This window comes from Porites lutea, chromosome 8 (assembly GCF_958299795.1).
Source record: "Porites lutea chromosome 8, jaPorLute2.1, whole genome shotgun sequence".
In the NCBI taxonomy this organism is placed as follows: Eukaryota; Metazoa; Cnidaria; class Anthozoa; order Scleractinia; family Poritidae; genus Porites; species Porites lutea.
Window position 1 is genome coordinate 9,169,738 of NC_133208.1, and position 26,961 is coordinate 9,196,698.

A 26,961-nucleotide genomic window follows, 5' to 3' on the forward strand; every position below is an offset into this window, starting at 1 on the left:
ACTCAAATAAGCGCCGCCCTAATAAACGCCGCATTTAGGGAATTTAATAAGTGCTGCGGCGCTTATTCGCGTACATATGGTACTAAGAGGTATTACAATGGTTTTAAGCGCCGCATTTTTGAAGAAAAAATTTAATAAGCTTCGGTACATTTCCTTATGCACTGTGTAACTTGATGCTTACAAATAAAGTGCTTGTCGAGGGACAAAATAAAATAAGAAAAAAAACTTTTTCATACTTCATTTTCGTTAAAGAAATTTACTGCAGAAACCGTGGACGAAGATCCTGTTGCTTGTCAACGTTGGATCTCTAGAAAAGAGATCTAATCAGCTTAAATATTAAGAACGAAAAACGAGAAGTCCAAGGCCCTGTTTACATAGAGGTGGGGGACCCCAGGTAAGTGAGGTAACCCGCTTTGGTGAGTAACCCGCCTGTCCACATTGTCTCTCATTTTAATTTGATCACGTTTTCATGATAGGTGGGGTAACCCGCCGCATGTTCCCTCATATATCTGGAGTCCCCCACCTCCATGTAAACAGGCCCTAAAAAAAAAAATGCGCTTTATTTGAGTGTCAATGTATTTAGCACGAAAGTGCTAATTGGGGACACTATATTTTAACTTCTCCTAATGGAGACGGGACCGCCATTTTACGTGGTCATCCGAGCCACGCGAAGGTCCAGCCGCCTGCAGGGCAAAGGAAGTACCTTCATTTCTCAGTTATTTTAAGACCCTAAGTATTGGTCCGGCCCCGGGAATCGAACCCGCGACCTCCCGCTCTGCAGTCAAGCGCTCTACCGACTTAGCTAATCCTGCCGCGGTTAAAAAAGAAGAATACTGCACAGCTGATAACAACGTTTACAAATAACTAAGATAGTACGAGCGGGCTCTGATTGGCCAAGAGATGTGTTTGCGTGAGGGTATGTAAACATGTGTGGAGTCAAGATGTTTTGCTCTTCGCGCGCTAATCACACCAGCACGAATTTTAAAATGTTTTTGAGTTGAAAACTCGACAAATTTACTTTATTTACCCATTCCCTCGGATGAAACTTGGAAAATCTTTACAAACATGCTGTGCCCATTTTTTTTTTCGCTTCAGCTGGCATTTTAAGCGAGAAAAACTCTTTTTTGGAAAGCATCTTTATTGCAAAACAAGAACTGATTACACGTACAGTAAGCTCTGTGTACGAGACTTCGCGACTGGTAAGAATTTCTCTTTTAATCAGTAACCTAAACAAAGAGTTTTTCTGTTTTCTCGGGAAAGTTATTTTATAATTGCAATAGAAAACTTTTTTCCTGTGTTTTCATAGCCTGATTCTAGAACTCTTGACAGTTATGCAAACCCGAGACGAAGTCGAGGGTTTGCATAACTGTCTCGAATTCTCCCAACCCCTCGAGTGTTTATATCAGGCTATGCAAAACACAGGAAAAAAGTTTTCCAGTTGCTGAAATATTGCTTTTTTAGAAAAATACTGTTACTTTGTTGTTTACAAGTAATTAATTTGTAAACGTTAAGTTTCACAGTGCATAAGGAAATGTACCAAATGTACGCGAATTAGCGCCGCGGCGCTTATTAACTTTTTCTTCAACAATGCGGCGCTTATTTCAGAGTGGTGCTTAATACCATAGTAATACCGCTTAGTACCGTATTTACACGAATAAGCGCCGCGGCGCTAATTAACCCCCCCTTCAAATGCGGCGCTTATTTGAGGGTGGCACTTATTCGAGTACTTAATGTAATAAGCAACTTAAGAGTTTATTACATTTAGGGCAAATTGTTATTACATTTAGAACTTTATTACATTTAGGGTCGTTTATTACATTTAGGCCTTCTACCGTACCGTACCGTACACCGACCGACCGTCCGCCCGCTCGCCCGCACGAGAGACCGTCCGTCTGCACCACAGGCATACCAATGTAAAATAACTCAATCAACAGGTATGGCAACTGAAATGCAACTCGAGGTTATTTTGGCGGGAAATCGCATAGCCACCGGCGTCTTGTAAAGCAGAGACAACAAAAGAATCAATAAAGACGAAAACGGAAAGAGGAAATTTTTTCTGTATCCGTGTTGTCTAAAGTATTAAGCTTAGATAAATTGTCATGTCCACAAATTTGGAATATAGAGCAAGAGAAAAACAGAGAAAAAGAGAAAGTGGGCGGCACGCCAGCGAAGCTCATTGAGAAAAAGGGCGACGGAGATTTTAAAAAAAATTTGTAGCGGCGGTGAAAATATGAGAAATGCTAGCGGCCACCAATAATGCAAGTTGAAAATGAGCGGCAGTTGAAAAAAGTGAACGAGAACACGTACGACATTACCTCCATAAAACGTGTAACTAAGAAGTTTCTGGAAGTTTCACGTTGTAGTCGTGCAAAACAAGTTTAAGTATTAAGTATTTTTTCAGTAGGGTAGGGTGGCTTTGGGCAAATGATGTATCGGTCCCCAGAAAGGTCACCCCAGGACTCCCGGGATGGCATTTTTTTGTACAGTGCCCAGGCCTCATTTTCTTGGCCGCGCGTTGATCTGGCCCGGCTGCTTCGGCGAGCGTATTCTCGGTGTGTTTGGATTATATTCTTCGAGTTTGTCAAAGTCTGTGGGATTCGTTTCTCTATCTGGGAAAGCTTCATTGGTTTCTATATCTGCTGCTATCCTATTTCTACGATCCTGGCATGTTTATTTTCCGTTGGAGTTCGAATTTCGTGGAAAAAGTTGTGTTGAATGAGAGCATGTCGGCGAAAATGGCACCTCGTGTTTCCTACCTTGTATATTATTATTGTATATAGAGTGAATTTGAACAAATTACTGCAAATTGTCACGAAACTTCGTTGGAGCAATAAGGACAACAACAATTAACTGCAGAGTAAGTTTCATTGATCTATATATAGTATTTCCTCGAAATTTTAGGATGGTATTTTTACCCCATACAAACACTGTAATTTTACTGGAACCGTACTGTGGTACTATCACAGAGCCTGGGTTACCTGTGATGAAGGGCACTCGTTTTAGTGCAGAATAAACACAGTTTACCAGGGTATGAAATTAGCTCATAAAAAACAAACAAACATACAAGGATAAAACTGGTTACTACATATGTTTTACGAGCTGAGACCCCGGTACAAAATTGGGTGTCCCGAAAACTAAGACCTTTAGACCCGGAAAACGTTTTGTTTATACATAATCTCCGTCCCGCTAAACACACCAACATGCGCCAAGAGCATAAACCTACTTCCCTTTCATCTTTTCCGAGGGCCATCTATTCCCTCTCGCGATAATATGATTTTTTTGTCTGCTTATCTGAAATGCTGCGTCAAAAAAAGTGTGTAGGCTGCATTGCAGGTGTATTTATCGAAATGTCTGCCCGAATTGTAAACATGGAGAAAGTGTGACTTTTAGAGAAGTAACTTCAGTTTGAATCAAGCATGGCCGCAACCAGGGCGGATAAAGGTTGGGCGGTGAAACGAGCGCGTCCGAGCAAAAAGGTGTGATGCAGTGGTCTGGGACTCTGCTTAGAAATGTTGCTTGTTTTCGACTTCGGTCACGGCTTGCGATGTGGTTTGTACATTAGACACTGCCGCTGTGTGTCACTGAATTACGGCAGCTTGATTTGTTTTCTTGCACTTCTTTCTCGTTCCTTTGTGCTGGTACGTTGTCTCCGAGAGGCAATTGTTGCTATTTTTTGCGGGAGGTTTAGTTGGAGTAGACAAACATCTCTTTCAAAGGGTTTATTACTTCCATGACTCTACCACTGAATTATATTTTCCTTCTGCTACTCGCCAATGTCGATGTTATTCCAAAACAAAAACAACTAAGTATTGTCTAAAACACGAAGGAAAATCTCATCCATGTCATCCATGGTAAAACTAAAAGACAGCAGATCGTGTTTCATAACTAGATGCCGTGTGTTTTATAACTGCGTGCAGCTCGTGCAAGGGCGGAAATTATGCTAATTTCAATCACCATCATCCTTCTTTTTAATTTTGAAAAAAACATCTCATACGTCTTTCTGTTTCTTCGAAACTTCAAAATTAGTTTCCCCTCAGTTTTAACTGTTTACCTTGTTTTGTTTTAGAGAGAAAAACGGAGAAAATACCTGACAACTAACCTCAATAAATTTTGTTTACCTGCGGTTGCCGGATCAGCAACGCATTACGCGAATCGCCACGGCGCGTTGCACCCGAGAAGCAAAGTTTGCAGAAGTACAACGCCACTATATCAATATATATCAATCTAATTTTTTGTTATGTTATATAAAATTTATCCCCCTTTAACATATGTAAAAATTGAGGTTAAGAAGTGTTAAGGTTTTGCAAACGAAACGGCGAAAGACGATTAGGTGATATTTAGTGGAAGGAGGAGGTATTCAACACTTTCAAATAATACTCAAATTTTGGCATTATACGACCAACAAGTTTGACTTATAGACGTACAGACACAAACATATGAAACTGTTGATTGATATTGTTATGAAACGAATTTATCTATTTAACATTGTAGCCTGAAATTACAGAAAGAAAATAGGATTTCCGGTTTGCAAAAAGGAAAATTTCGCCGGCCTTGAAGCGCACCGGAAGCGCGGAAAGAGCGCTCGTGCCAGTCCTACTCCGCATCACACATTAAATGAAGAGCGGAGCGCTCGTTTCACCGCCCAACCTTTATCCGCCCTGGCCGCAACCGGCCGCAATGGCCGCGTTAATTTCGAGCAAGGCTTGGTTCTTATTCATTACCCTCACAGTAGCGGTAGTTGTTGGCTCCCCGACCACAGATTTGTTGGAATCCGTTGATTGTCTCTTGAGAGACCGTGTACGCTATTTCACGAATGCTGACCGAAACAACGATCGATTCAGTTAGAAATTAGCGTCTGGCAGGCCAAACACGACTCATAAGCTCGTGGATAATGTGAAACATGACCTTGAGAGTCTGCTTGAACAGTTCGGTTTTTCTTCTTTGCTCTCTCTCGCGCGAATTATCACCTTTCCTCCTCCACAAACACGTTCTAAGCCTCCTAGTCTCGAAGCTTTATATTCTTTCCCTCCATTCACTCTATAAATTTCATGTTTCGTGTTTTGTATTCTCACACTTCAATAGCCTTCCACCTGCCTCTCTTTCCTTACTCCTCCACTTTAATCGTGATTTTCATGATTATCTAACTCGTTCTCGTTCAACTTGCATAAAATGTCCCTCAGGTATCAATTTGCTATTAGTTCTCAAGCCCCGATTATTTGGAAGGATATTTTATTTATAACTTCAGTTTGGCGTTTTTTTAGCAGCCAATGGCAAATCAGTATTTTCGATTATAGCCATCAGTATTTAAACAGCTAGTTTCGCTCTCTGCACCAAAGACTTTACCATAGTAGCAACCGACGAGGAACTGCATTCTTGCAGAATTCATAACACTGCCAGAAGGCGAAATCCCGAGGAGGCACTCTGGTAACTCGCGCGTATATTAAGGAAAGTACTTACAGTTGAAATATACAGTCATACAGTCAATATAGAAAAAATCTCGATTTGCTTGAACAGGGGCCGCGAGGAATCGGTAGGTAATGATGACGTTTCTATTGTTTGCGCCCGCAAGTACGAAATGGTTAGGATGACGTAAAGAGAGAAAATGCTGAAGGGACCGCTCAGGTAGATTTTGTGACATTTATTGTGCAGTCATACTTCGATACTCTTTTGCGTTACGCAGTGACATTCTGTGGAGCAGTTGTTTTGAAAGTTATGGACCAAAAGACACTCGTTAAGCGCAGACGAAGTTATAAGGTGCGTTTAGCTGTGTATATATAAACACTTGGAGAGTTTGCCAGACACGAGTTCACAAATCTTTGACTTATATTGGAAACCTTGCCAGACACTCTTTCTCTCTCTTTGACAGGAATAAGACTCAGCCCCAAACAAGCAAGGCGAGTGAACAACGGCTAGCTTATCACAAGCAGAACGATGGACGATTACAGAAATTCGCCGACAATCAAATTCTGTGCTGACTTATTCCCTGCTCACAGATTTCCTTCCGTTATAAAGTTTCAAATAAGACTAGAATGCACGAGCGTGAATCGATCAAACGTCCTTTTAATTTCTAAGGCTTACTTTCGGGTAAATAAAATGAACTGAATGTAAAAAGTGAAAGAGAAATAGCGAAAAATTCAACTTCTAATTAAATCTTTTCTTATGGTTTAGAATGAACTATTCTCGAAACTGACAATATTTTGATCAAAGCTGTGTAAATCGAGCTGAAACTGTGCATGGAACCTTACGTTTCCTGTATTTATCTTACTTATTGTATGGAATATGTGTGAAAATCTTCATTACGAATCGGTATATTTCAAAGAGCTACACAACGAGCAAGAATACTATTGACCGATAATATACAGAACGGGGGCAGCTGTGGTGTCAACTATTACTAGTTATTATCATTTATTTTGAAAACAGGCTTTTCTACAAAACGGATCGCTGTTCTCCTTTTCTCCTGATCCATCTTGTAATAAATGGTGGCAAGTCACACTCATTGCTCTTAGTTCTCTGGTCTTAGTTTTCCGGGTCCTTGGTAAAAATTGTAATCCATTTTGATGTTCTTCCTTTTATTTGTCCGTGCTCTTCTTTTCTATTTCCTCGTAATCTAAGTATTCCTTCGCTGTTTTAAGGGCCACTTTTCATATTTTGCTGAGTATGATGGTCAGTTCGTCGCGGTCTTAGTTTTCCGGGTCTTAGGTCTTTGGTTTTTAGTCTTAGTTTTCCCAACACCCGTACAAAATTCCGAGTTTTCAACCAACATGATGCTAACATATAATCAAAATAAACAAAGGGGACCCCTACAACATACCTACTTAAGAAACAAGATGGTTCAGCGAGAGATTCAGTGTCCACACTATACCAGATAACTCGGTGCGCCGACACGAAAACCATACTGGACTGGATAGGGCTTCTGTTCACAAATAAAAACGGTGATTTCGACGCTATTTCTGTAACAGAGCGAGAGTTTCTCCATTTGGTAAAATCACTGCTTGTCACATGCGATCACATGAGCTCATTTTAACCAAAATATTTGTTAAGCCCAGGCAAAGTTCCAGCAGTGGGGGTGTAAACAAAACCTGATGGGCCACCTATGGGCCACCCTATAGACCTGGAAATAATTTGAAAGTAAGGCCATAAATTTAAAAATCTCCAAAGGATTTATTATTTTTTATTTTATTTTTATTTGCCACACAATAATTACAAAAAATATAGGAAAAGAAGAAAAAAAGAAGTGGCGAGGAGACCTAACAGAAACTATAGGAGCTTATGAGAGGTTAGGCCTCCTCGAACTACGGGCTAGAGCTGTTTCACATCAATTAAAGAAAAGATGGCGAAAAGTCGAAGATGGAAAGATGTATGAACTGTTTTCATACTTAATAATTTAATCGTCAGTTTTTTCTTAAAAGAGGAAAGGGATTGAGAGTTGATGACCTCGTTGTCAAGTGAATTAAAAAACTTAGACCCTTGAAAAAAGGGCGAGAACTTCTTAGTGTTTGTACGACAATACGGTAGACGGCAGGCCTGGAAATTTCTTGTATTGTAAGAGTGGAATTGATTGCTTTGAGAGAAATTGTTACTAAACCTTGGATTCTTGCAAGAATATATAAATTGGCCCAGCAGTTGAAGCAAATGGATATCATTAAATTTAGTATACCGAGGTCCTTAAAGATGGGGTCTGTATGAGCATTGAAATGTGATTTATTAATAATTCTAATAATGCGCTTTTGCAGGATAACAAGGCGGCGGAGATTGGTTTTATAGGTCGAAGCCCAAACGATATTGCAGTAGTAAAAATAAGGATAAAGTAAGGAATAGTAGAGCATACGTAGAGATGTTTTAGGAAGAAAGAAGCTGCATCTAGACATTATACCGATTGACTTCGCAACTTTACTTGCAACGTGTGATGTTTCTGACTTCCAATTAAGGTTTCCATCCAAAATTACGCCTAGAAAATTTGTCTCCTTTACTTTAACAATATTTTGATTATCTATACTTATTTGAATATTACAAATTGAACGCTCTGTCTTGGTTTAAAGACCATAAATTTAGTCTTTTTAAGATTTAGAGAAAGCTTGTTTGCTTTAAACCAGGTTGACAGTTTGTCCATCTCCAAGTTTAACATATCTGAAAGATAGTTCAGATCTTTATGTGACATGAATACATTGGTATCGTCAGCGAACAATATCAGATTTAAAAGATTACAAGCATTGTTGATGTCGTTAATGTACAGCAAGAAAAATAGAGGTCGGAGGATAGAACCCTGAGGGACCCTTCAAGAGATTTCATTTCTTAACGAACGGTGGCCATTATATTCAACATATTGCTTTCTGTTTGAAAAGTAACTTCTTATCCAGTCCAGCGCTAAGCCACGAATACCGTAATGTTCGAGTTTATCAAAAAGGATGACATGATTTACAGTGTCAAAGGCTTTTGAGAGGTCAAGAAAAATACGTACGGAAAATTCACCTCGGTCAAAGGCCGTGGAGATCTTATCATGGAAGTCGATTAGCACGAGTGCAGTGGAATGATTTTTCCTGAAGCCGTATTGGTTACTACAAAGGATGTTGAAATTCATGAGATACTGCATTAAACGATTGTAGATAACTCTTTCAAAGAATTTTGGTAAGCTGGGAAGTACCGAGATAGGTCGGTAGTTGGTAAATAGCGACTGATCATCAGATTTAAAAATAGGTATCACGCGAGCGATTTTCATTTCATCGGGAACAATACTACGCTGGATTAACAAGTTTATGATATGGGTGAGTGGTTCAGAAACAAGTAGAATGGACTCCTTAATATCTGTCATTGGAACCTGGTCGTAGCCAGCTGCTTTGCCTGGAAGAAAAGTTTTCACAATTTAAGCGATCTCATCTTGGGTTTTAGGGTTGAAGAATATTGACTGTGTAAGGGCACCATTAAGAAAACTACGGTGTAAATTAGGACCGATGCTTGAAATTTAAAACATTTACAAAACTAGTTGGCAATTTCGACAGGATCAGTAATTTCACGATCATCAGCTTTAAATGTTGAGCATCTAATGGAATTTCTTTTGCTTCTGTTTAGAATTTCATTTAAAACTTTCCAAGTAGCACAAGTATTAGACTGAACGTTATTCAATTTCTTCTGGTAGTATAGACGTTTTGCTATCCGCAGAGAATGATTTCATTTGTTGGATTTCGCAGATATTTTTTATAAAGCCTATTTTTCTTCTTAAGACACTTGATAAGCGCATTGGATCATGACCACGGCTTGTTTAAAAGGGACTGTTTTCTAGTTAATTTTTTTTACAGTGAAGCACAAATTATAACTCTCAGAATACTTCTTTATAAAGGATGGGGCTCTGTAATGCATTGATTTCTGAGAAATGAAACTTCAAATCTCGTTGATTGGGGCGCCATTTCGAGACGCCATATTGGATTCACACACGCACGCATGCGTAGAATAGAAATAATATTTTGATTTGCGCAACTACGCGTTATTTCTGCGACACAGAAGAGGAAGACATCGCCAGCCGAATCAAGTAATCAATTGTCTGTAAAAATACAGAAAATGTATGGAAAAATTGAGGTAGAAGGCTATTACCACAATTAACTCTACATGAAGGCGACAAAGATTACTAAATGACAAGGATCAAAGCCCAATGCAAAATGAAGTCTTGATTTACATGAATGCCCACGCGAGAAACACGAGGTTCGCATGCGTAGTGCAATCTGCGCATTACATCCGCTGACAAATGAACCGTGGTATCCTTTGCTTACACGCACCAACCACGCGTTGCTAGGGACTCTTTCGTTGGCTTTTTGAGATCCAAACCCACTCGAAATACGCAAATTTCCTCGCCCCTTCCACGCAATGGCTTTCCTAGGAAGCAATGCAGGTTTGTAACTAAAAATTCAACATGGCGGATCAACTACGATGGAAAACAGGAGAGAAAACTGAAAAAATTCGGCGTCTTTTAAGACTGAGAATGACAAAAATCGGCACAAATTGAAAAGTTTAACTTCGAAGCTGACCACACTTGGCACGATTTATGTATACAAATCAACAAATCTTCTCTGATTTAGCCCAATCTAGCCGATGTGTTTGAAGAGAGTTTGGTTGCCTTGCATGGTTACTACAAAATAACCTCATTTATTGGGACTGACTTTCCTCTCTCACTGAGGCTCAGTCACAAATATATCATTTACCGCTTGTGACGTCACTTTTAATGGTCAAGGACAACTCTGCCCGCTAACTTCTGCAGAGCGAAAAGATCTTTCAAACCATACCATAATGAGCTCAATTTAGTCAAGGACACCAGAGAAAAAGGCAAACTGAAACCATGTAACATTCACCTGAAAATGTCCATGTAAACCTTGTTCCACTATCCACCTACCTTTCCTTTCGTCAAAACCTGGATCCTAAGAGCTCTCCTAAAAATTTTTCCCACCAAAATGAAGCCTACTAAATGCCTAGCAAACGAAAAATATGACGCAAGAAAAGCGAAAAAAGAGGGAGGAGAGAAAGCGAAAAATAAAAGTCAAGACTGCTGTGTCACTCTCGAAATTTTGCTTTCTGCGCATGCCCGAACTTCGCAAGCTGGATAAGAATGAGGGCGCGAAGTGTACGACCTGTAAATGGCTTTATGGTAAGTTTTAGCTCTTTATAGCAGGACAGTGACCAGAAAACTGCCGAAAAACGCGTTTTGAAGCTAGTCGAGTAAATTTTCCAAGGGCGAATGGGTTAATATGCTGATGAAACATTTCCATGACGAGAAAGTACTCGTGTAAAGCGCGTCGGTGGTTTGTTTAAAATATATAGATTTAGCCAGGGCTAAAAGCGAAGCTCCCATTAATAAATTTGTAATTTAAATCAAACAATAAACTTGTAATCCACAAATCAGTTAACTTTAGGGCACATTCATGTGACTTTTGAGGGAAAGGTAAGTTATTTTAGAGTGAAAAATCTTACATCGAGTTGATAGCCTTATATGTACACCCAAAAAATTGCAAACACGTTTGATCACATTCAAGAGCCATGATGGCTCTTGATCACAGTAGATTAGGCCTTGAAAACAAATTCTTGGAAAACAAATCAGGCTGAATTTTTTTGCGTTCGACAGATTTACTTTACAGATTCTTGCCAACAGATCTGGGGGTGTGTAAACCAACCTTTTATACTTTTTATACATCACATCTGAGGTGAAACACTACTATTTATCATACAGACCTCGGACAGAATTCGGTATTTCACGATTTTTCAAGACAAATTGCACTTAGTCAATATTCAGGACGATCAATCGTGCGCTTTAAGCGAAACCGTTCAAAACATTTTTAAAATCACCCATACGGCCAGCCGGTTCTCATTTCTAGTGCGAACTGTCAGTGTGGTCGAGTGTTTCGATGAACTTTAATAGAGTTACGCTTCAACATAATAACGAATTTATTATTACGTCATTTTTTGTTATTTAATGGTTTCAGTTATAATGATGTGTAATCTTACAAAGTACTCCTGCAAGCGATGTTCTAGCCTGCGAACAGCAGACGCATTTCCGGTCGTCGCTTCTCTCCCTCCGAGGGAGAGAAGCGACGACCGGAAATGCGTCTGCTGTTCGCAGGCTAGCGATGTTCATGAACGGATGAAAACAAACGCCACGTACAAGCGATTAAAATTGCAAGAGAGACTACTAACAATCAATAAAAGAAATATAATTCGGTGAAACATTTACACAGACAACAATTTTCATTCACGAAGACAGGTATTAAAGTGTCTTTAAAAATCCTGAGTCTTTAAGCTTAAAGCTTAAGTCAGGGTCTCAAAGGGGTTTAGGGCTCGGGGCCTCCGAACTCAAAATAGCGGGGCTCCGAGTCCTCCGGACCAAAATAAACAGGGCTCCAGGGATCCCGAGAAATTGATCAAGGGCTCTAGGTTCCGCTATGCTTTTTTGCCTTAATCCAAAAGCAAATCCTAGAATTGAGAAAATACAGCAATTTCTATTTTTTAAACGCTGTTTTTATAAGTTTTTCTCCACTCTATTCGTGTTTCACAGTTATCTAGAGTTACTTATCAATCACGATCAATGGATGCGTTTAATATTTGACACAGTGAATGACGTGTCAGGGTTCGAAGGTTAAACGCGGCAAGACCACGATTTCTTTCATACCACGATGTGACAGATCCAAAAGTTGGAAAAGTCTTTTTTCGTCGTGGCATTTTCGTCAGTAGTTTCATGGAAAAAAAAGTCATCATGTCGATTGCAGAGGAAGAAAGAGAAGGTCAAGGATCCAATGAGCCCACGTGGATCCGCTATGTGGATTTTTCCAATGTCTAGGTAGGACAAAATCTTAAAAACCTGAATCAAGCGGTATATATCTCAGTGATTTAGAGTTTAAAAACCTATATAAATGATGCAGTTAAAAAGTAGTAAGTGTGGATTGCAGCGCACGCCCAGAATAGCATCGGTGCAGTGAAAAGAATGAATGTTAGTTAGCCTCAGTCTAGTTTACTGGTTTTTTTACTATCTTCGTTCCGATTCCCAGCAAACAACAAACAAAGCACGTTTTGACGCTATCTGCGTGCAAGGATGTCCGAATTTTAAAATTTGGGGCTACGGGCTCCGCAGCAAACGATTTGAGGGCTCCAGGCTTTTCAGTAAAATAATATTAGGGCTCCAAGAAACGAGGCGATGGGGCTACGGGCTCCGCGGAAAAATTTTTAGGGCTTCCAGACTTTTGACCAGCAAGAGAAAATTTGGGCAAAGCCAGCTTTTAAAGACGTTTTCATGTTTTTTTATTAGTATTTTGAAGAGATAAATATTTTTTATTTTAACCTGAAGTCGGCGTAATAATCCAGTTACATTCACACGAGACAGTGGTTGCCAAGCACGTGATGAGTTTCTGTCTATAAGGGAAGCGTATCATATGCTGAGTTTTTTTTTATCGTTGGGCACTGTACTGCAATGGGCTATTTCCAATCGTGAATTTATTAGAATAAACTTCCGCCTAACTTTCTAGAATCATCTCCGCTCGTAGAACAGTGTATGGTAGATAGCATCAGCGATTGATCTGAAAGTGAAGAGGTGGCTGACTAATTCTCACTTTGAATTGCGAGAAGAATCTTAGTTTTTTTGAAAAAATCTATCAAGTGGTTCAACTTATTCACTAATTTGTTAAAGTAGACCGAAATGTTTACAAAACCGCTGACAAGAGCTTCTTTGTAGCACTTGACCAGAATTATCTCTAAATTAATTCACACATTTTTAAATAGATTGAAGCTACTATGTGGTGAAATTGCATGTCAAAAGCGCTTCGTTTTCTAAAGATAACGGCTAAACATCAAGATTTTCCTTTTTTTAAGGTATTTCTAACAATAAAAACTTTATCCCAAAATATCCCGATAACGCTCTTACAGTCCGTTTTAACTTCACGAACATCGAGGCCACTATCGGAGGAAAAAGCTCCCACGAACGGTTTCATAGTGAGAAATAATAATGCTGCAAGTATAATAGGTAATGGCGTCATTTCGTTGCGATGACAACTCTGATGTCATTGCAACCCTGATCATGACAAATTTTTATCTTCTTCTAATACAACTGTGGTGGCAATTTTTCCAAATGTTTGTTTATGGCGACGTAGTTTATGCTCAAACTTGGCAGGTATTGACCCCGAAAAACTGTATCGAGGCACTTCCATGTGCCAGTACGGCCTATGTTGTTGAATCGTATGGCCCTCGTTTCTTTTCGACTGTTTTGTAAAAATTTGGGCAACTTGCAAGAATTTTTTGGGCAAATGGTTTACCGCCCCTCCCCCCCCCCCCCCCCTGGCCGAAAATTACCCGTACGCCTATGCGCATTTCTCAACCAAAAACCCAATAAACAAACCAGCCATGAATAACAGAAGACTCTTGATAGCAGCTGTATTTCATTTTGTACATCCAGTCGAAAACGACAGTTAAAAACATCACAAGTTGACACAAAACTCTTTCCGCTTCAGCTATCAAAGTGGCTGTTTACATGAGAAAACTCGCACCGGCGCGAGTTTCATACTAGGATGACTTTTTGATTTCGTATCGCGTTTACATGATGACTGGGCCACTTCATATCTCGTTATTTGAAGGTACACTTCATGTTGATAAAATGCATGTGTGATTCAAAATCGCAAACATTACGCATACGCTACCCGTTCCAGTCTACCAGTAGACCCATTTCACACCCAAACGGGTGGTCGTTTCGCGTTAATACATGATACTGTTGGGAGATTTGGTGCCGGAGTGAAATTCTCGCCCCGGTACAAGAACCGGGGTGAACTCACGCCGAGGTGACTCTTGCCCGCGTGACATTTTGTGGTGGTATCATGTAAACAAACATAGACCCATGAGAGGGAACCGGAGTGAACTCGCTCCGGGCGAAAGTCGCCCCGGTGTCATGTAAACACCCGCAAAGTAAACAACTTTCAAGATGCTACATAAATTTTCCGCATGAACCCATCTGTCAAATTTTGACCAATCAGAGCATAAAAATTGACGTACAGCGTGACCAACGCGTGTCCGAGATCAGTTTGAAATCAAAATCTTAATAGTGCGGGGCCATAGTGACATAAACCCAACATATTTTGTATTAATCATTGGAAAAAATAAACTTGAGCCTGCAATCATTTGAAACTGGTAATTTGTCAGCGGATAACGTCAAAAATACTCTACCTCGATGGGTCGACACTTGAGACGCGGTACGGTCAGGTGATACTGGTCAGCGGATACCCTTTTTGAGAGCTGTCAATTGATCACAACATTGATGTACAATTAGTTTTCTCTTGGGCTCCCAAACTTGCTAGAAAGTGTGAGAGTAAACATTGGTTTCCCTGTGATGCGGACAGGGAAACTGATAATATCTCCTGGACTGGTCTTCAATCAGGTTGGTATAAGTACAATCAGCAAAGGAGTAGCTTCTTTTCACTTCTTATTTCAAACATAGTCCCCCTCTACTAACTATGTTTCAAACTGATAAACGCCGTTGTTTAAACGCTTCAATTGCACCGAAGCAAAAAGTGCTGGAAAAGGCGTAAGAGATAAAGAGACAACTGTGGTCACGGAATACTTTTTGTATGCTGATCGAAAAAAGTAGAAACTTTCGTAACATTTCAGTATAACCCCATAAATTTATTATGCATACAGTAATGGTTTCCACAACATCATAGAAACGCCCCCATAACAATGGAATCTGGATCTTTTGAGAAGTCGGACAGCTTTATATTATTGTGTTAATACAATTGTTTACAATGCATGAAATACTTGCTCATTTGAATAAAAAAGACGCGATACTAATTATGACCATGTAATGAGCAGCTAAAACCGGTATCGTATGCTATGAACATAACCTTGTGACACCTTACTGAAGCTTTTCACCACTGATTAACACAGCTTTCATTTCATGAAGCAAACCACAACAGTTAACTGACGTTTCGTGGCTAAAAGAATTGCTACAATTAACACTTTAAAAAGGAGCTGCTATTTTGCTGACTAAAGTTTATCAAAGTACTTGCTGAAGGAACTGGTCGAGGTAAGAAATACTTGTAGAGGGGTCCAAGACAATAAACGTTTATGTTTGTTTTTATTTTTGTTAATAGAGAGATCCACTATGAAAGCTTATTTTCGATACTTTTGGATTAAGTGCTTTTCAATTTGGCAAGATTTTGTTCAAGGGCATTAGATTGCTTGATGCTTGAGTTAATCGGTTCATTATGATCGTGAGGGAGAGGGAGTTTAACGACGCTCGGTCGATCTATGAGTCAACTTAATGAAATTTCATTTATTCATCATTTCATCTTCATCTTTCCCGGTTATATTACGAACTTTATGACCAGCTGCCAGTTGGTTTGCTAACTTAGTTAATAATTGATTAGAGCGCTTTACCGGTATCACGGATGTCAAGAATCACTGACTGCTGCTGCACTCCTGTATCTCCGCCCTCCTTTTCTCTCCTCGGCTAGCACCTGCTATTTGGGGGCGGAAACGGACTTCGTGTGTGTCAGTTGTTAATAAAGTGTGTGAGTGTGAGTGTGAATCCCGGCAGGACTGAATTTTTTCAGGCTTTCTTTTCCCAGCTGCATAGGTTGCTTTCTGAAGTAGCTGCGATAATCTTCTTTGTATTTATTTTAACATCTACTGTTAGACTGTTAGATTGTTTCAATGACCGTCGATTTTCGTTTTGTAGATTAGATTTTTACTGTTTTAAGTCATTATGAGTTTTAGTGTAGTGAAACAGAGTTCACTGTTGCTTACCACTACAAAATACGTCTGCATGGTGGCAAAGTTTTGACCAGCTTCGTCACTCCTAAGAGAAAGCAGTCACTGGGTCGTAAGTTAGTTACTACGTAGCCTTACGGGGCGGCCAGGGGACAAAACATACGCTAGAAATATGGGTACTTTTGCATGAGCATTATACGTTGAGGGCACACGGTATACCTAAGTGGAACAATAGGAACATTTAGACGAGGAAATAAGACGCAAACTGTCCTGTATAAGCGGCATATTTCGTCTCTAATAAGACACGACTTAGCTAAGACGGGTCTTGTCTTAACACAGTCCTTGTCACTGTTCTTAGATAAGACGCGTCTTAGCTAAGTCGCGTCTTATTTGAGACGAAATGTGCCGTTCATGCGGGACTGTTCGCGTCTTATTTCCTTGTATAAACGTCCGTAATCTGTATCTAGTAGAGTCTGAAAATCGTCACCCAGGACGATAGGTATTCGTAGTAAGCTGAAATGAACTGTTATGGCTTTTTTGTTCCATCTATTCCCACTATTGGCAGATGTTAACATTTGGCAGTCAGTAAAATAAATGTAAAGGGGAACCCTGTGCGTATTTCTGGGTATTTCAGGGAATTAGCGGATGAGAGTAAAAGTTTGAGAAACAGCTGGTTAAGTATGCAAATTTCATGCGAGTTGGATTCAATCTACGGTCAATAGTGATAAATAGTGAAAATTTGCATATTTTCCAACCCTTCTATCTTCGACACGTTTCCACCACCGCAAGTGTTGAGCAACAGATTGCAAACCTACGATGTCCTGTGAAATGACTAACAGACGAAATGAATGATTTTCCAGTAATCGGAGACCCATGTTTTGCGCACAGGATTCTGGGATCGCCAGTGGCAAACATTGCGAGTCTCTACAAAGAAATGTATGGCTTGGAGCTGTTTCTCCGTTAAAAGCGGTGTCTTTGGACAGAGAATGCCGCATTTTGCCACTGTTTTATTGGAAACGGAGGTGACTAATGTTGGGGAGTTGAAATTTCAAGTTTCTGTGTGATTAATGCGATAAATTCTACCGGTAAACACTCCTTGCGTGAGGTTGAGGTTGAAATTTATGTTTAGTGAATTTACAGAGGATGTTGTAACGAGCTGCGGTCCTGCAATGCCCAAAGGACCTTAAGTTAGTCCTTGGAGACAACTTTGTATTAAGTACACTGGTTTTCTCAGAAATCGCTTTATAGGGCATAGCCAACGAAAATAACGATTTACCGAAGTAATAATACTTTTCAGAAGGTTTGTGCTGACACTCACTGATTACACAAATGAAGGTTAATGATGTCTAAGCCACAACGTTTTGTGACGAGCCAGAAATTAACAGCAGGCAAAGTGTGTCTGGACAGCAAGCTTTAATCCCTGAGGCACGAGGTCCATTTACAGAGTGACGCTCATGTGAAAAAATTTACTTATTAACTGAACGTACTATGTCCGACAACGCACCCTGATTGGTTGAAAACGAGCAACTATTAATTCGGCGGCGATTTCATAGCAACAGCGGTTCCTGTTTCAATTATTTAGAGACCACTCTTAGTTTTGTATCGGCCTGCCAATTTTTATTAGAAACTCGTCGACTTAACATAAACAAGCACAGAAATAGCCTTAGAACTGGAAAGGTTTTCAGTATACCAATCACTGCGGATGTCCGAAATAGTGGTGGTGTACTTTTAGAACGCGATCTGTTTTACTAGCAAATTCCTAAAAGGCAAAGTTTAATTAACCTACCTCATAAACAACTGAGGGTAAGTGCCCAATTAAAACAAGAGTTCCATTGTTCTTTTCCAGGATGGAACCAACTGGTTCCACAGTTCATATTGGTAAAACTACCACGGTTAAAGACTAATAAGTTATAGTCTAAACTCACTCCGAAGTACTCTACCAACAATTTTGTTATGTCGTTTCCAAAAAAAATACGAGCAGCATGCTTGACTTGACAACATGATTCGGGGTCTAGTCTCTCTCTCCCTCTCTCTCGCTCCCTCCAAACTTCGTTGTTTTTCCATGGTTGTCTGCTACAACTTCTTCAACTTCAACTAGCTCAGTCTTCCAGCCAAATATTGGCCACCCAAATAGCTGAACTGTAGACCTGCAATTTAGACACGATTGGTATAGCCGACGAGCAAGAGATCTTTTACTGCACATCCTCTTGACTAAAAAGGTGCCCGCGTCCAGCAACACATCTTCAAGAGTGTTTTTAAAATTGAAAGTTAGACTAGCCACTACCCAAACAGCAACCTTCGTCCGGTTTAAAAGTGTTAGCTTTAATTCCCATTAGGCCATTTTAGTTTCGATATATTGCAATTCATACTTGGCTCCGAGGCTTAGAGCAGCTAGAAATACATAGGGAATCACATTGATTTTCATTGATGAATATTTCATTATTTCTTCAATTTGTTGTATTCCCTCAAACACCGGCCAAAGTACGAATGGTAATTAACATATTAATTAAATTACATATTTGACCATTTTCAGTGCGATATGACGTAGCTTTGAAAATGATCATGTCTTCTCCAAGTGTCCACTTCTAAACTACATATTTGCATATAAAGAAGTCGATATCTACTTGACTTGAAAACAACGACCCAATTAAAACTACCGCTGTGGGCTGGACCTTGGAGTCTTAAACCAACCTTTTATTTAAAGAAACTCTTAACGCAAGACAAACCTAAATCCTTAGACAGTTTTAAAATACTTCGAAAACGTTTATAAAAAAAACCTTGAGAGGCCATAATAAACGGATTTGACCTTTACAGAAATAAACAGATTGTACGCTAGATTGACACAAAAGTAACTCGCCATTGATTCCTTGTGCTCCTTCTATCCATAATACTTTTGATCCCTATTAGTTTAAACATACGTTAGTAGTTTAGATGGAGCTGCCAAAACCATTGGTCTTAGTTTATTTGAATCAGACCAACCAAAATAAGTAAATGTTCCAGTTTATAATAGTTAAGCAAGCATGTAGAGGAGACTTAAAAAATGCACAATTTCCCTTTAATCCACTTATAAATAGAAACTTTGTTTAAAAAACGGCCCTCACACTTAAGCTTTTTCACTTGTAGGCCTTGGTGAAGGACGTGTCATCTGTCAGAGCTCAAAAAACTACACGTGCTCAACTGCATCACAGAGGTGGCGTCAAAAGAGTTTCTCCTTGTCGTAAAACTACTTTACGATGGATTCATGGAGCTCTTGGCAAGTTTTCTCTCTTCTTTGCTTTATTACCCTTATCAGCATGACAGATTGTCATATTTTCTCGCATGTCCACGCTCGGAGCGTAAATGGACCAGAAGCACAATCTTTTGTTGACAGCTTGTTCAAAAAATATGGCACAAACAAATCAATGGACTTGAAGCAGTTTGAAGCTCTGTTAAAAGAACTTAAAGTTGGATTCATGCAGGCTAAAGAATCAGGCCATGGACATCATGAAAGCGAGAGTGAATCATCACACGGACACCATAACAAAGAAGAAAAGGGATCGGATAAGGTAAGACCAAGTACATTTACGATTAGGTACAACTGGTTGGTCAGACCAGTCAATCAGCCATTCGCTAAACACATCTATTATTAATCAGAAATACCCAGTCAGATGCACAACATATGAACAACAGTGTGTGTGGGTATGTGTGTGGGGGTTGGGGGGGAGAATAGTATAAGCTCTCCAAAAAAGCCTGTTTGACTTTCAAAAAAAACCTTTCCACCCGGCCAGTTCTGGCTTTCGGTGAACGCTCTTAAACAGTTTGAACTTTTTCGACGCTATTTCTTGCGTAAAAGAGTAAAGAAGAGAGTTATACGAGGGCTTGCTAGTCAGGCGAGAAGATAACTGCGAGGGAGACTCCAGTTTTTAGTGGCCTGCGAATGTAGATTTATTTCCGGTTGACGCTTCCCCGTGCCGAAAAAAGTAACGTCTGCGTTAAGCGTGTAAGAAAGCCAAGGGTAAGCTTATAGCTTTACCCTAAAAATGAAGGGTTTTTAAGTTTACCGCTTTACCTAACACCGAACCAGGCCAAGGTAACGTTATTAAGCTTATACATTTCACAAATCCTAACCCCTAAAGCCATATGGGATTGTTTGGGCGGTCTAGCTCATTTTATAATTTTTCTTCACCCCTTTCAGTTCCGAGTCAATTACATATAGAGAAAATCTTATAACTTTTGAGTCTGTGAATCAATGGAATCTATATACTTTCAACTGTAAAAATCATTTTTTAAGCATTGATGAAAGCAAAATTTAAGTATTTCTCTCAAAGTTTTTACATTGACTCATATTTGAATTAAAAAGGGATAAGCTGTAATCTCTACAAGCGGCTATGAAAGCTTATGTTTAATGTTTTCTTAAAGTTCGGCTAGTGTAATTATTTCGTGGTTTAGACTGTGCTCAATGTCGATCACTTCAAATAAACAACATCTTAAATGGTTCTACAGAAAAAGTTAAGACGTGTAGATTACAGACCAGCTGAGACTTCCGAATTTCCTAGTAGACTCATTGTGTCGGGATCCATCACACGTGACAGTTTTTGACTAGGAACTCTTATTTATTTTAGTTTCGAGTCTTTATTCTAAGAGAATCTATTTTTATTTCGAAGGAGGATTTTTCGAGCCGCACGGTAGGCGCTTTTTGAGCTAAGAGAGGTGAATGGGGCCTTTCGTGTAAAGTGTGAGACGAGGATCACCTGACACTCTGCGTCGGAGTATAGCGCTTCGCGTGAAATATCCCCCCGCCTGGCTTGGCTCATAAAGCGCCTGTCAAGGCAGGCGCATTTCTATGAGGGTATCAATTAGGTGATAGTGACGTTTGATTTCTTTGCGTAACGGTTAACTGCGAATGCGAAAAAAAAAAAAACAGTTAAAAAAAAAGTTTGCAGTGCGACTACTGTAACCAGGGCCACAAAGTTCACCACTCGGATTACAGGAAAATGAAAATAGATTTGGAGAAAGTTGGTTGTGGGCCAATCAGCAGCTCGTAAAAAGACAATAAGTTACTCGAAGCACCACGTTAAAGGTGGTTTGACTGGAGGTTACCACAGCTGTACTATATTAAGATGAAAATTTGTTGTGATCCATGTTTTATCGACATCGGAGTTGCCATGGCAACGTAATGACGCCATTACGTTTTTTACTTTCCTTTGTATCTCTTGGTACAAGGAGTTTTTTCACAAATCGCTTAAGGGAGCTTGTACCTCCCTTGGTTGCATCGATGATGGCAAGGTTGAACAAATTCTATGACAGCGTTTTGGAAATATTTTGAAACAAAGTTTTAAGGGTCATAAAAACAGTGAAGAAACATGCTATGGACATAATTGGCTAATATCTAAAGAAAATGATGAGGTCTGGAAATGCAGTTTTATCTCACAGTAGTTTGATTCCATCTGAAACTGTGTAGGAAAAAAGACGTGGATTGCTTTGGCCAGTTGCGAGAAAGAAAAATTTGATTAGCCTACGTTCGATTGCTTTCTTTACCATTTGCTTTCTTTACCATTTTTGTATCTAATTTGGTTCACGCCTACAAATTTCACGGTAATTTTAAAACCGCTCAATAAGTTTTTTAAAAAACTTGACAATCCCGAGATTAATCATCAATTTACATATCCTCAAGGTTTCAAGGACATTGAAAACAAGAAAGGTAATGGGGCTTCAAATGTCACAAAATTTTTTCCCTCAGATTTTGTGTTTTCAAGTGAGAGTCGTCATTATTCACTGGCATTGTTTTCAAGTTTCATATTCACGTGCACAACTTTAGCAAAAAAACTAATTTGCAATCAAAAGGACCCTTCAATTACTTCCCGATCATATTGAGGAGTTTTCGTACCAATGAAAATAAGGTTAATGATAACATGTATTGCAGAACGGAAACAAAATGCAAAATCTATTGCGGAGATTTCTTCCGAAAGAAATCGAGCATCAGTCCTTTTTTTTAATGCAAATTAGTTTTTTGCTAAAGTTGTGCACGTGTATATGAGGGTGTCCGCAAAACCAGGAATAGGCTCGGAACAACCTGGAACACCCCCGGAACGCCGTCAGGACAGCCCGGAATACCCCGGAAGAACCCCCTGGCTGGTCGGACCTCCCCCTGAACACCCTCAATAACAAAACCAGGAAAAACCTAAAATATCGTCAAGGAATCAATAAATATGTTTTATCTGTAACTGGAAAACGGAGATTGGGTCAGATTAACGAATTCACGCTAATTAACGACTTCTGAATATTTTAAGAAAGTAGTCCGTTGCCTTTATACGAATAATTACTAGCATTTTTGTCTGAAATATAGCTGAAAAAGCCACTGCTGAAGTCAAGGGAAAAAAAGACGAAAAATAAAATATCTTCTAAATAAATATCTTGCCGATTTGATGTCTACCGCGTTCGAGGAGTATCACTTACAAAATTCGCCTTTTTTGATTCTTGTCTTGTTTTCTTTTACTTTGATATATTGTCTTTGATCAAAGAGAACAATTAATGCTCCCAAACCACGAGAAACAGAAACATAGACAACAAGATGTGGTGCACAGTACTTGTCTAGATTGGTGAGAGGGGAGGGGTCACAACGCCTCCACCCCCCCCCCCCTTTTCTCTCTAAGGGTGCACATCAAGATCGCCTAAGTGAGGTCCTACTCCTCTTGAGGGCTGCAATCACAATACCCTAAAAGAGGTCCTTACTCCTCTCTAGGTTATTTTGTATATAACATCTTATGTACAGTTCATCTTATATGTAACATTATATAAAGAAATGTCTAGAATGGAAAAACTCAAAAGGCTTAGGAAATAAAGTATATCCGAAGTCCTTAATCAAACATCAAAAAACCCTTTTTTTTGGGGGGGGGGGGGCATTATAGTGCATGACATGCTAATAAGATAGGGAGGGCAGGGCGCGAAATAATTGTACTGGAATGAAGCAAAGCAGATAATCTTTGCCTGCTCGAGCAAAGGAATGAATAAACACGAGGCTTGTGTTCAATGCCCCTGGACTTGATTGACTAAAATGAAAACCACCCTGATTGGCTAAAACCTGCAGATTGCACTATAGACACACGTGAACGGAGGCGAACTTGGCTTGTGAAATCCCACCCTATTTTACTGCATGTCACGCAACACACACATAATTCTCATGATTGTCTCATTAACTACAATTTGTGGAGACATAAACTGGTCTTATTCTTGATTTTAGTGTTTCAATGTGATTTTCCAGCTAACCATTCCAAAATTTATCGCGTTTGATTTCTCGAATGGCGTTTCAAAATGAGATAGATATGGATCTTACCCGCGTGACTGCTTCAGTAGTAATTAGTCAGCAATACTCAAGGCCAGGACACTCAGACATATATCACGGCCAATTTGACGATGTTAATTAGGTTGAAAAATTACTTAGTTCTGTCAGCGAAACGACACGAATCAGTGTCCTAAAATAAGGTCTCTTGTCTTAAGCAGGGTCTGGGTCTGAAGGCCTCGGCGGCAAGACTTACCCAAACTTTCCTTGAGTGCACCCCTCGGGTACGGTCCGTTATGTTTTTCTTGGTCTGGAGCGCGATGTCCTGTAGTTCCTCCGTTAGAATGAGTACTTTTGGTTTAACTTAACAGTCTATGCAACTGTTCTGAAGGTTGTTGAGGCAGCCTCCTCAGAAAGAACACCCTCTCTGTCTTGGTCGGCCGTGATATATGTCTGAGTGTCTTGGCCTTGAGTATTGCTGACTAGTAACCATTAGTGAAGCAGTCACGTCGGTAAGATCCATATCTATCTCATTTTGAAAATCAAAAACACCATTTGCGAAATCAAAGGTGATAAATTTTGGAAAGACTAGCTGGAAAAACAAAATGAAACACTAACACGAAAACAATTTTCCTTTTTAATCAAAGAAAAAACATCAAAATCAAAACAAGAAAGCAAGACAAGAATCAAAATAAGTGAATTTTACAAGTGATACTCCTCGAACACGGTAGACATCAAATTGGGTAGAAGATATTGAGTGAAAATATTGTAAATCCCTTATGGGCCATCCGCTTGGGTCTCATCTAACTCTTTTCTCTTTTTTTTTCTTGAGCTCACAGAGAATGTTCTGACTAATATAGAAAGCAAATTTGATGTGATCAAATGAAAGACGACTGCGAGCAGTGCAGCTACTATTGCAGTTGCTGTGAACAAACTAAATAAATGAGGATTTGCGTTTGTGAAGATGTTGGGTTAAAAACAACGTAAACTTCCCCTGTGCCTCGTTTTATTTTTAGGTTTGCCATTGAAAATCTTTGTTGTAACAGAAACAACCCTGTAACAAGCTATAATAAGAAGGCTAGCAATTGAACAAAGAGGTTTTTAGAAATTACCACAAATACGGCCGGGATAATTTGTTCATCTACTTTTTGTTGCAGTGTTACTCTGCCAAAGTTCTGTTTGAATCCTTCTCCATTAAGTCAAACAGATTGAACCAAACTTCTTTTGAAAGGATATGCCCAGCAATAGTACAACAAATTGAAAGTAAATCATGTGAAAGTGGAGAGGAGGACAGCGGTGATGGAAGTGAAAGTAAAGCCGAAGGTAAGCACTTACATGTACCTTAAATAACTCGCTAAGGTATTTGAGCTCGTTAATTATGGGAAATAATTAAAACTGCTGCAGCATCTCACTAGAACAATGACAATTTAACTACACCAACCACAGCAGAATGCTATGATATAGACAGCACCATAACCCGCCAGAGAAGACTGGCAGAGAGCAATCAAAACAATTTGATCCAGACTCAGGTGAGGACACTGAAACTATCATTCTCTTTACTATACATATCAGAAAAAAGTGACCAACAGTCCTTTTTCCTAACTTTTCTCCTTGCGAGCATAGTCAAAGTAACTTGTAAGCAAACTCATCGCGCGCACTATAATCAAGTCAATAAAAAACTAACTATTAGCGGGAATGTCAGCTATCCATTTATTATTATTATTACTGTTATTATTGTTATTATTATTATATTTATTTCTAGATCATTATTATGATTATCATTCACTTTTTTATACTTAGTCTAACATAAATGTCATGAGAATCGGAGATTAAAATTTTCAGTAATTCACAGAGCTCGTATTTAGTCATTACATTTTACAACAAGTTCTGCTCATCAAAACCACAGGAATAGAAGAATAGTGTGAAGACATTCAAATGTTTATACAAACGTTCACTGGGTTAAGGGCTAAATAAGCTAAAACCTCAGTTCTGTTTCTTACAAACTCTGATCACTGATTCAGAGGCGGATCTAGGGGGAGGGTTGAGGGGGTTGCACCCCCCCCCCCCTGGGAAGTTTTCAAACTTGTCTGGCTACCCATGTCTATCGTCTATCCCTTTTTCACGCCAAAAATAATATTATAAGTTATAATGTAAGTTCCAGTCAAATCGATCATTACAAGAAGACTGTAGCTATTCCTCTTTTTGACTCCTTAATCATCCAAATGCAAGATCTTTGTGTCGTGCCATCGATTAGAGCGGTTTTCACTTGACTGTCGAAAGGGATTGGTTTTGTTTTTGGTTTTGGTTTTACTACGCCCTTTGGTTGGCTAGTGTATTTACTTTGGTTTTGGTTTTACGACAGTCAAGTGAAAACCGCTCTATAGTGAATAACACACTGCAGCTGAATGATGAGGTAGAAGGCATGCTGTTTTGGGAGAAGGACATTCCATTTCTGAAATCCCTTGAAAATTAGATACGTAGATGGGAAACACTCTGGCAGCTGGCGGTCAACAGATAGGGAGCTTCCAAACAACCTTATATTGGCACTTGATGTTTGCGATGAAGATGCTTTTCCAAACATCTGTCGCCTTCTGGTCATTGCCTGCACCCTACCGATCACAAGCGCAGAGGCTGAGCCGTCGTTTTCACTGATGAAATGAATCAAGACCTGCTCTAGGTCAACAATGCCTGAAGATGGATTCTCTGATCTCGCAGTAGATCGCCATAAACTAGTCCGGGAGATTCGAGGAAGACGAGATATGCCAGCAAGCCTTTGTAAAGGCTTATTCAAGAAGGCTCTTTCATTGTTTGACAAACAACTATTGTTGTTACACTGTACTCTTAGTCCTTAACAATAGTGTCTCAAATTTGACAAATTTATACCGCTGATATCGAAATGTCGAAAATCTACCTATTCAAACATTACCCTCCAACTCCCCCCTTCCCCATTCCTTTGGCCCTAGGACGTTTGTGATGAACTCTCAGACGTACAACCCCCTCTTTAAAAAAATCCTGGATCCCCCCCGGTTATTTCACCCTAAAATTGCTTTTGGTGACTGCTTTCTTTTGTTGATGTTTTTTTTTCCTGTTTTAGCTTGGGGATTTGGTTTCTTGTCTGTGACCATCATCAGCTCTGCATCTCTTCTGGGAGCTTTTATAGTGCCGTTTATGAACAAATCATTTTACAAGATTCTCCTGCTGTTTATGGTGTCTCTTGCTGTTGGTGTGTTGAGTGGTAGTGGAATCATACATCTCATCCCTCATGTAAGTTGAATTTCTGCCCATTTGTGTGTAAGTTCCATGAAGTAAACGATAAGTTTAACATTATTTTTTGCCACCTTTTGTTCAAATCTCTTCGTAAATCTCTTATGAGGTTATGGTATGGTTTACCCATCATTCAGGTAAATGTGGCTTTCAAACTTTTCAGAAGGTGAAATGCAGTCCACGTTTTTCCAGATTGGATTTTCAAGATAATTCTTACA

The 26,961-nt window shown here is 39.5% G+C and overlaps 1 protein-coding gene across 1 annotated transcript in view; it reads left to right on the plus strand.

Moving 5' to 3' along the window:
* LOC140946337 (metal cation symporter ZIP14-like) overlaps nt 1-26,961 on the plus strand; it is a 49,684-nt gene that overhangs the window by 3,082 nt on the left and 19,641 nt on the right. Inside the window, exons 2-4 of the mRNA XM_073395436.1 lie at nt 19,345-19,766; nt 24,637-24,802; nt 26,574-26,743. Coding sequence (XP_073251537.1) covers nt 19,455-19,766; nt 24,637-24,802; nt 26,574-26,743 — 648 coding nt within the window. The 5' untranslated portion in view covers nt 19,345-19,454. The remainder of the gene's footprint in view (nt 1-19,344; nt 19,767-24,636; nt 24,803-26,573; nt 26,744-26,961) is intronic.